Source organism: Nuphar pumila, chromosome 15, assembly GCF_984573655.1.
Source record: "Nuphar pumila chromosome 15, dmNupPumi1.hap1.1, whole genome shotgun sequence".
NCBI lineage: Eukaryota > Viridiplantae > Streptophyta > Magnoliopsida > Nymphaeales > Nymphaeaceae > Nuphar > Nuphar pumila.
Window position 1 is genome coordinate 19,109,155 of NC_143263.1, and position 11,479 is coordinate 19,120,633.

At 36.6% G+C, this 11,479-nt stretch overlaps 1 protein-coding gene across 1 annotated transcript; it reads left to right on the forward strand.

Annotated features, from left to right (window-relative positions):
* The first annotated feature begins 1,069 nt into the window (after window positions 1-1,069).
* Window positions 1,070-4,757, forward strand: LOC149814708 (B-box zinc finger protein 22-like). The gene is made up of 3 exons (XM_089989644.1): window positions 1,070-1,378; window positions 2,050-2,505; window positions 4,296-4,757. Exons 1-3 carry the CDS (start codon window positions 1,193-1,195, stop codon window positions 4,590-4,592), a joined length of 939 nt encoding a protein of 312 aa, XP_089845770.1. The 5' UTR covers window positions 1,070-1,192; the 3' UTR covers window positions 4,593-4,757.
* The last annotated feature ends 6,722 nt before the right edge of the window (window positions 4,758-11,479 follow it).

Genomic DNA, 11,479 nt, shown 5'->3' on the forward strand with positions numbered 1-11,479 from the left:
TGTGGGACTAAGTCATGTTTCTTTGATCCTTCGAAAAAAAAGTCAAGTGTCTTTGACACTTAAATCTAGGCTCAAGTTTTATGAATTATGAACCCAACCCAGTATGGCATGAGTTTCATCGAGTTGGTCAACGAACTCACTACGTGAACTTGGTCAATTTGACTTGCCCCCCCCCCCCCCTTGGTACTTGCCAATTCACATTTGCTAAGTGGTAAACAATAGCTCAATTCAAATGTGAAACCATGTACTTGATTCACTCTTCCTAAACTTTACATATTCTTAATATGAAATTAAACTTTAACTAAAAATTAGTAATACAGTTTTTCTTTTTTCTTTTTATGATAATCAAAGAAAAAAAACCATAATCGACTGCACGAAACCCTTGAAGTTCTCCTCTGCCCACCGAGTACACCCAATTTCGACCTTACAACAAGGAATGCCACCTGGGTTTCGAACTCGTGAAGTTCTGTCAACTTGGTGGTCTTCACAAGTCACCCCTACCAAATGAGTGAAACCCCATTTTAGTAAATGAAGTATATGTAATAAAAGGCTTAAAAATATATCTAAGCAAGGAAACAAGTTATCTTTCAAGGTCCTATTAATACATGGACCCAGGTATAGTTTGTAAAATTTTATACCACCGGGCCCCGACTCAAGTTTTGATTAAGACTCACGAAATTTTCAATGTAAAAATGATAAAAAAAAATATGGTTTTACCAGGTATGGCCCGGGTCTGGTTCACGTAGTTCTTATTGGATTCAGGTATGATTTCTCTTATGGTGAGTCTGATTAACCCCAGATCCAGACCCGATACCATACTTGAAAATGGTGACCAAGCCTGGTTCCACCTGGTCTGAACCAAACCGGACCCGTTGACACCCTAATAAGACTGGTTTAGCTCTAAGTATTTCATGGCGGACAAGTCAATTCCCTACCAAGCAGGGGTTAAATCCGACTCTTCCCATCAGAACACAATACGCCGAGCATATGGTGCCCATGCTTTTAACATTAATTGTTCATCTGAGATATTTCTACTCTCTCCGAATAAACCACAAGAGTTCCCAGTTGTAATATAAAGAAGCAAAAATAAGAAAACAGTCTGGATTTGGAGATTTAAAGGGGGCACAAGGAAGAGGGAGAGCCAGTGCTTGGTGGGTTCCCTGGGGCTCTGATTTGAGAGAGAGAGAAAGCTATGAAGATAAGGTGTAATTCTTGTGAGATAGCGGAGGCGGTGGTCTTGTGCTGCGCGGATGAGGCTGCCCTCTGCAGCGGATGTGATGAGAAGATCCATGCTGCCAACAAGTTGGCAGAGAAGCATCAGAGGGTTCCCCTCTTGTATTCTGCTTCTCAGCAGATGCCCAAGTGTGATATTTGCCAGGTAACTAACGTCTCCCCATATCCTCTTTTTGCACCATCCCATTCAGTATTCTTCTTGTTCTTCTGATATTGGTTCGAACAACCCAGTCTGTGTAATCTCCATGTCTTTCTTTTGTGCACATCTATCAAATAATAGGAATAAGGGGAACCATTTCTTGTTTCCCCAACGGCGACGTTAATATTTAGTAGTTTATTTGCTCTATTGCTTTTCTTTTTCTTTTTTTGTCTCCTTGTTAGCGCAACCAGACAATATCAAGTGTTCTTTTATTCGTGAGTCTCACAACAGAAAACAAAATTATGAGATATTTACCAGATCATTAGAAGGAGAAAAATAGAAATGATGGGTTTTTTCTTAAACTGTTTCTTCTTCTTCCTGAATTGTCTTACGGATGGTTGAGTTCTATTTGCGTTCATTGTTCCTTCTGTCTTAGAGTTGGAGAAAGATAGATGAAGACATTGGTTTAATTTTTTACAAGTACTTTTACCAGGTTTAACAAAATCGATTTTCATGTCAAAAAAATTACCAAGATTATTAGAAGGAAAATGATTATCTTATGAGAGTAATATTTGTTGGCAATTCTTTGTTACTAGTGAAATAGCAGGAGTAATAGGAGTCCAAATTCATCATTCCTCACCCTTTTATTTTCTTTTTTCTTTTGTGTGTGTGTTAAGGACGCCATCGGTTACTTCTTCTGCGTAGAGGATCGGGCTCTGCTGTGCAGGAAATGTGATGTGACCATCCACACGGCCAATACCTTTGTCTCTGCCCACCGGAGGTTCTTGATCACTGGGGTGCGGGTCGGGCTCGAGCCTAGCCCCGTCCTCCCCACTCCATCCGAAGACATTGCCCTTGTTGTGGCTCCTAATAACCCTGCTTCCCGATCCAAGAAAACTATTCCTGCGGCACCGGCACCGGCACCGACAATCACGGTGGCCGCTGCAGCTGCCCTGGCTGCAGAGGCATTTCCTGGTCATGGTTGCGCTCGCGACAACGCGGGTCTGGCCAACAAGGTTCAGTTTCCAGGGGCTCCGATCACAGGAAGCTTGCCGAATTGGGGTCTAGAGGACTTCCTGAGCTTGACGGATTTCGATCAGAATTTCTTGTTCGTCGACAATGGTTCCTCTAAGGTACGTAGTTTGCTTTCACAGCCACCGTTGTGTGGCTTTTACGCGTTTGGTTTGAGGAATTGGAAGCCAATTCCATGGAATAAAAGATTCTGTCTTATGAATCCGTGTTTGTTCATTACATGAGGTAAGAGGCATTCTCAGGTATTGATTGAGAATGTCCATTACTCTGTGCTGATGTTCTGTTGGATGTCTATGATATCTGAATTCCGATTCCATGGAATCTGCTTTCACTCTTAAGAACCAAACAGACAATTTTATTCGAATGTCCGCTGCTCTTCAAATGAGCAAGCTGTTTCCCAATATGCCTTATTTATTGGGGGCGTTTGTTTCATGCCTATTTTCTATGAAAGCGGCTCTCTTTCACAGGAAATAGGGTCTCTTTCCTTAAAAAAGGGTGTTTATGAGAAAATTTAAAGCAAAAGAGCAGATTCAAAGTGACCTTTTCAAAGGAAAGAGCCTTCCCTTGAGTGCGAGTGTTTGGATGAACGGAATTACAACCCGAGTAGTTGAAATTTCAAAACAAGGGTTTGGAAAAAACGGGTAGACAGAAATTCGTTGGTAGTTGAGAGGCAGAGCAATGATGAAATCCCCATCATCTCCACACCGTTTTGGGAGGGGAGACATAGTTAGAAAACAGGGGATTTTAACAATGTGCTTGCAAGGATGTTGGTGTCAAATCCACCGAGGTCACCCCTCCCAAACAGAGACTTGATGATTCTTTCTACCAATTCTTTTGTCTCAAACAACCCGATGGCTGGAAAATTAAACCTTGAGTCTCCGTAATTACTGTGATTCCCACTGCTTTCTCGAAGAAGCCTGACACGGATCGGTTTCTGTCCGTCAAAGTTGGGGACCACCATCACAAAAAATTGGTTGGTGATATTGAATATGACCGGATCTCTTCTCTTTACAGGGGAGTTGTATCTGCTGACTGTTTTGTTCATGTGAAGTTCACGTGGTCGCGCGTGGCCTGGTATTTTTTTGCACCAGATGCCAGTCATACGGGTCGACTATTGTTGGGGTCCACTGATCCGATCACTTCAGGGGCTGCATGCATTGCATCCCTGTCCCTGGCTCCCCCCATCACTAGGTGTGGGGCCACTGCAAAACTATGAAGATCCTTTTGGATAACGAGAATAGTTTTAGTCTTAATTCTCCTCATGTTTATATGTTAATTGCAATATGTTTTACAAGGATACAAGCGGGGTCAGATACGGGTTGGATCGAGTTTTTCCTGAATTTTCAATAGTGATTTAGGTTTTCAGATCTGGGTTTGACTCGGATTTCGCATTATGCTTCCGTACCCAATTATGGCTCGCAACTTTGTGGTTCTGGATCCACTGAGAATAGTTTGAAAATATATTGTTTTGTGAGTGGGACGCCAGTTTTTTGACCTGGTTCAATCCAAATCTGGCCATTTTTTGTTTGCTTGATTCTGGCCTGGATTCGGATGGATCCAACATTAAGGCGTTTCAAATCTGTCTTAAATTGCGATACGCTGTGATACAGTGGTGTGTTGGATCCAGGTCGATCTCCGCTTGGAGCTTTGCACTATCTTCCTCTCTGAATTTGCGTTCGTATGAAGTTTGATCTAATTCAAATCCAGGGTCGGATTGGACTCAGATTGCGGGAAAAGTAAAATTTAACTAGAATTTGATTAAATGGATCAGGATCTATTGGATATCGACCCAAATCTGTACTGTTTACGTCCTGCTATGTGAGACAGCATAGACCGACTCGTCTCGTCTCCTCCGAGTCCTTTCTTTTTCTGATGCAGTTGAACTTTGCAGGGCGTTCCGAACAAGTATGGAGAATGCGACTGGTCACCCACCTACCACGCTACTGACGAAGAACTCTCCATAGACGAGTGCGCGTTCGAGGTGCCGGAGATGCCGTCTCCACCGACCGCCTCGGGTCTCTACTGGCCCGCGAGCTTCCCGGCAGGTCGGTTACTTGACAAATCGGTTTTCGTACCGGACATCACCTCTTCAGCTTCGCCTAATCTTCTCCAGCAGCCCTTCTACCGGTCTCACCTGGACCCTTTCACCGCAAAAACGCCGGAGGCACGTGTGAAGCTCCAGTGGTGACGTCCCTCGCACGTGTGCGTCTGTTGTTGGCGAGGGAGTTGGGACAAGAAGGAATGATCTTCGTTGTGTATTTTACCATGGTTGCTGACCCTCTGGTCTTGTGTTAGGAAGCCTTAGTTTTGTGTTTTGGACTGCTATGTGAATGATGGAAAAACCGTCGTGTTCGTGTAAATGTCCATCTTGTCCTGCTGCTTTTTGCATTTAGATTGGCTAAATTCTCATGGCTCTACGTTAGGGATGGTTGGTAAGGGCAATTACGTAATTAGGGATGTGTATGTGACGGCTCTTCTGAGCATAGTCACAAATCACATTCTAGGGATATTCTCGGCGAGTGAATATCTTGGGATATTTTCAAAAAATGTGTTTAAAAAATTTTTTGAAAAATCTTGATAAATTAAAAATATATATTTTTCAAAAGAAAAAATATTTATTTGGATTGGAGATAAAGAGAAAGAAGATGGTACAAATAATAAACGGCTTGTAATTTTGGGGTGTGCACTATGTTATTATTGCCCCTTCAGGGCTTGTGATGCATCTTCCTTCGCTCAGAATGGGACATCATGGCAGGTTGGGACAGTGTATGAAACAATCATTGGATGGACGCGTGTTCTGTGCATTTAAGGAACGATATTTTATCGTTCTACCTCCTTGTTACCATTGTTACTAAAAGAATAGGAACAGAGAATATTCTTAAAAAAAGGAAGGTCTCTCTCTCTCTCCTGCGCAGCGGTCGTCAGTGAGCCCGAAGAGTTCTTTCTTTTCTTCTTCTTTCCATTCATTCCTATAACACCTGTGATTTTGATTTAGTTTAACTTTTAAATTTAAGTAAAATTCAAGTTAAGGACTCTAGTTAGATCCATTATGAGTCGTAGATCTCGTAAGAGATCCGATTCAACGATTTTGGATTTTGGTTGGTTTAAAAATATAATTTTTTAAAAACCCTTGAATTTTTTGATTTTTTTATTTTCTTGATTTTCAATTATTATGAAATTAAGTTTCAAGTTATGAAAAATATTGCAAGAATAATCATAAAATTTAAAATATGTAGACTAAACAAGAAAGTAAATGATTTGTATATTTTTAAATTATGAATATTGGATTTGGATTAAATATGGATTTGGACCTTAAATTAGGTAGTGGATTTAACTAATGGTATTTGAATTCAACATAATCAGGTTGGATATAATCCATGACATTTGGATCTAATTAAGGATGGATTTGATTGAATATAACTCAGGATATTTCAAACCAGTATCATTGGATTGGACTCATAGGGTGAGACGCTCCGAACAATGTCATTATTGTTTCAATAAAAATTCCGGTCGATCGATGGCTCACCTATTAAATCAGAGTTGACCTTGACGTTTCTCATTTTGAGGGCATCGAAATCGATATTCTACATGCCCAAATTGGTATTGATTTAATTAAGTATTTTATCATCGATCGAAGTTCATGCTTAATTATAGGTTAAAAATCAATATTTTTCAGCATCGATTAAATTTTCTTGTCAATCCGTGTGTGTGTGTGATTAAATCTAAAACCACCACGATGATCTATGTTTTGAGGGCTATCAAATCGACTATTTAAACATTAAATTTTGTTGAATCTTTGGGTTTGTAGGTTTCTGAGAAGGTTATCATGTCACTGGAACCCAAGCCAGTGTAAGAAGTCATCACATTTCTTTTTTACTTAATTAATTTTAAAACCTAATAAATTAAGGCTTATAATTTATTTTTTTATTTTATTAATAAATATTGATCTCTTATATTAGATATTAGACTCTTGTCTAAGTTCATCTATAAATAGAAACCCTTATGAGGAGAATTAATAAGGTTAATTCTTTCTCTCTCCTATTTTCATTCGAATTCTCTAATATTTCTCTGTTTCATCTTCTTCCTTCTTCTTCTTGTAGCTTTTTCAGTAGTTATTGAAGTTCCTCTAAGGTATGAAGATGAGAGACGAAGGTCTTTCTTCATTTGATAACCCGATTAAGTTAGGTACATCAATCGTGTAGGCATAGATCTATCCAAACGCATGGAATATGCATAGAGACAATTTTCAGATCTAAATCAATGAGGATTAGACCTTAAAACATCTCTCTAAGATTGATTTTCAATTTAGAGAACACATTTTGGTGGATTCATGTTACCATGGAATTAAAAGAAAAAATGATTTTCGAAACAAAACGATTTTCGGGCTTCCAATGTGAAAAATGATTTGGGGAAAACTTGTTTCTTGTTATTTGTTAGATCGTATTTGTTTGAACATGTTTAAGATGTTAATATTATATTATATTGATGAAATATATGTTATATAAGTTCTAAAAATTCAATATATGCTTGAATCTATGTTTTTGTATGCAAAAAAATATTTTTAAAGAAGATTTTTGCAAAAGCGTTTTAGGGTTTTGATATTTTATGATAAAGAAAGTTGATCTAAGCATATATGGCAGATTTGTTCATGTTTAACATGATTAAACAACATGTTATTGTATAAAGAAACCATAATTTTATCTGATTTAGGATTTCTTGTGATTCTTGCATAGATAAATTTTATATTTGAAATATTATAGGAAGGTTTTGTGATTCTTGGATGATGTGTATTAATGTTTAGCAAGATTCACATGAATATGATCAAATATATGTTATATGATGATGTAAATATATTCAGAGCATCAAAACTCGTGATTGTATGGATTTTTACCTTAAATCTTGTTCTTGCTTAATGGATCTTGCGTGACTTTGAATCTTGGCTATTCAGTCCCTGGTTTTGATCCCAATCTATTTCAGAATAAAATCAATAATTTTATAAAAATAAAGTCAATAAATATAAATAAAAATACTGAAGTATTCTATACATCTATGGCTTGAATTTAAAATCTTGTTTTGTTTCGTTTGTATCAATTTTGAGGCGAAAACATCCATTACAATAGATCATAGGTTTTTTGTTGTGTCAGTGGGATTGTTCCAACCAACGATTTTGATAGTTCTAAAAACCCAAGCAAAACTGTGAAAGCTAAGATGTATAAGAAGATCCTATAAAAAAGTTTTTGTCAAAAGAGTTTTTTTGTAAGTATGGAGAAATTTCTCAAACCGGATGAATTTCTGCAATCGACAGGATCTGTCTTATATTTTTTTAAAATAGGGTTTAGTCCTAGAATTTTTCTGATTTTATTACGATGAATTGTGCAGTTCTATTTCATAGACTGTGTTCTTGAGATGAAGGGGAAGTCTCAATAAAATTGGGAGAGTACAATTTGGTTCTTGTGATTTTTGATGAGTTTTCCGAAATCGGGTTAACAGTAAAAAATTTATGATAGATCTAACATATAGTAGAAGATACTGTAAAAAGGATTTTGCAAAAAGAGTTACCAATAAATCCATAGAAAATCCCTAAGTTGAAAAAAATGTTTGCGAATTCCAGAAACCGGTCTATCATTTTTCTAGAACAGTTTGAGGTTACAGAATTTTTATATTTTCTATATAACTGATTTTCAAGATTTGTCTCTTGGGTTGTTTTTCCAACATATTAAGGCATACTCAGTAAAAAGATGAAAGTCAAATATATTTTATGGGATTTCTGGTTGATTTTACAAAAATAGGCAAATAGAGGTCTGAATTTACCTCAATTGTTTATGCATATGCCTGTCTTTTTCAGTTGATAATTCATGTTCAGTAATACATGAAGCATGAATTGTAATATTTAATGCAGGTAAACTGGTTTTACAATAAGCCTAATGAGGCAATGAAATTAGCAATGTCTGAATGCACTTGTGCCATGTATAATTGCATAAAAAATTTTAATTGATATGTCTGCGATTGAATGTATGCACAAATTGATATATGATATGCTTGTATGATAGCATGATCTGAAAATGCATAAGTGTATACATAAAGTGAATTATGAATACTTGTCATGATTGAATTGTGTATGCATAAATATGAATAATTAGTCTACCTTGATTGTGTAAGTATAGTGATTACATTATTGTAAATTTTTATGGTAGAGACTAATCAAAAGCATGCATAGAATGCTATAAATATTATTGCATATGAACCCTAAATGTGGTTGCATGTTTGTATTAGCATGATTAACAAGAGACTTAATTAAGAAATCAAAGTAAAATTAATTCTCTTATGGCTTATTGAGAGAGTAAGCATGGTACCAATGGCTCTTTGGGGATATTGTTTTAGCACGAAAAGATACTTTGACCCCCTATCCACAAAGTCGTTAACCGGAGAAACTATCATTATTTGTTTGCGGTGTGGTAGGTAAGTCTCATGAGAAAAAACTGATATATTAGGTTGTATGATGTTGAAAACTCTCTCTAAAAATTATATTTTTCTCTTCGAAGTAGTCATAGTTGGGGCATCACGCAGGTTAATAAGATACAATTGCTTGAATATACAAACCTGTGGAGTACCTCCATACTTGGAGTGTCTATATTGTACCCACAAACAGGTAATAATGCTAAGTGAAATAAGAATGTGAAATGCATGTAGACAGAACATTGCATGCAACATATAAGCAAGAAAATGAAAATTGAAAATAAGAACTTACTCATGCATGAAGGACTCGCATCATTGAAATTGTAAGTTTATGCATCTTGTATATATTCATGCATTCCTGAAATGTGTTCATGCATGTGCATAATTTGTTGCATTGTTGCAAATCTTAGCATGAATGAATGTGCATTAAGTTGACTTATTATTTTGTGATTTAGTATTATTTCATGTTTATTATCTGCTAAGATATGTGTTGTATGATTAATATGTGAGGTTATGATTGAATGTATTATGATATCGTACATTATGCAAGTATGTTATTGCCTACTTAGACTCGGGTTGTCTGACCCCTTTATTTGAATAATTTTTAGGTTCTGAAGAGACCGAGTGATCTTATACTATTCAGTTGTTCTTGGACTTTGCTCGCTACCTATCAAGGTGATGATTTTAGTTTCTCGTGTCTAGAGGGTTTGGTTTTGGTTTTGGTTTTGGTTTTGACATTGTGTTTGGAAATGGTTCCATATCTGAACAATTGTGAATAATTTAAACTTTATTCAATTCAATTCAATTCAATTTATATTGAAGTACTCTAATTTCTACATTTTAGTTAGTATATGGTTTGATACTGCAATTGTGACAATCTCGATTTATATGTTTCTGCTAAGTTTTAAAAAAAAAATCATGAAAAAATTAAGTTATAAATCGGGGTCATTACAGACCAGACCTCTTGTCAACCTTAGAGAACATTTCACAAACCGTGTAAGTCCTTAGAACCTATTTCCTAAACCCCCCTCTAAGCCTAAACCTCTCCTAAACCCAAATCTCGATTCAACACCCCATTGTTGTCATATCTAGAAAATATCCTAACTTCCCCTTACTGTTTCTCCCAAACCCTACCTAGTCCAAACTTGAAAAATTAACCTCATACACTCTTATGTGTCCTTAACCAACCCACCAAATCCCGGATCTTAATTCTTCTCCGTTTATGAGAATTAAATACGGCATCAAAACCTATTTTGTGCAAAACCTAGTCCAAAAACTGGCATGATCCAAACTTGTGTTCTTACTTTGCCTATTTTTAATTTCTAAACCAGACTGATACTGACTTTCAAATTTTATCCAAACCTTATCTATCATGTCCCTAGCCTAACCCCATTTTTTTTTTATTTATTCTAAGAGAAATTACCTTCTCTTAGAGTCTTTCATAAAATAAACATAATTCTGCTCTTGGATAAACTCATAACTTCTCATAATTTTATCTCTATCATCCCACATCCCTATCATAAAATAAACATCTGTTTTTATCTTCTCATAACTTCATAACTTCTCATAAACTCATAATTTTATCTCTATCATAAAATAAACATAATGCTGCAGGTATGAGGAGAACCACAATCATCTGTTTTTTTCTTGCAATATAGCCCCAAGTGTGTGGACTTTCATATGTAGACAATTTAATAATGAGTTTCACATAGGGGGGCATAATCTCAAAACTATTATGGTGGAAATCTATGAACTTCTCGGTGTCGTGGATGAAGGGGGTGTTCAGCAAAATACGTTTGGGCTGCATGCTTAGAGCATTTTGCTGCAGTCGATTGGCCCTCTTCTATTCATGCTCCTTCGGTAAAGCTATTCACTAGGTGCGGGTTAGTAGCCGATCAATGGAACGAGGCAGATTTTGTTGGGTCACTATCAAATTTGCTTTATTATCTATGGACAACATAGATATGTTGGGTTTTGCTGTCTATGATCATCAAGGCTTCAAATTTATTGGAGGTACGAAAAAACAACACTTCAAGGCCTGTTGAAGAGGATTGTTGTGCATTTTTGGACAAGTTCCCAAGAGGCATGAATGTTCAAACCGTGTCCAATAGGAGTCATTGGTGCAGACTGATTGGGGCAGCAATTGGAGGCCGAGCTTCTTCTCCTTCAGTCGTGACTTTGTCCAACACGTTTTATGTTGATTCAGTGTCTTGTAAGGCTCCTTTATTGGCCATGGAAAATATTCTTATGTCTACGTGCACATGCAATTTTCTGTATTGAAAGGATAAGCCACCGGATTGGCTTCCTCCCTTGGGAGATCATATGTAAACCTTTTATTTTATTTTATTAATAGCAACTTGGGGAGCGTTATCCTTTCAGGAAAAAATTGGATCCAAATCGCAAAAAATGTTTGAAATCTCTTTCGAATAAAAAATTTACTTGTTCATACATTCAAAAATATATATGTTCATACATTCATTCAAAAATTTACATGTTGCTCGTACATTCATTCAAAAATATACTTATAGCTCATACATTTATTAAAAAAATTATTTGTTGCTCATACATTCATTCAAGAGTATACATGTTGCTCATACATTCATTCAAAGATATACTTGT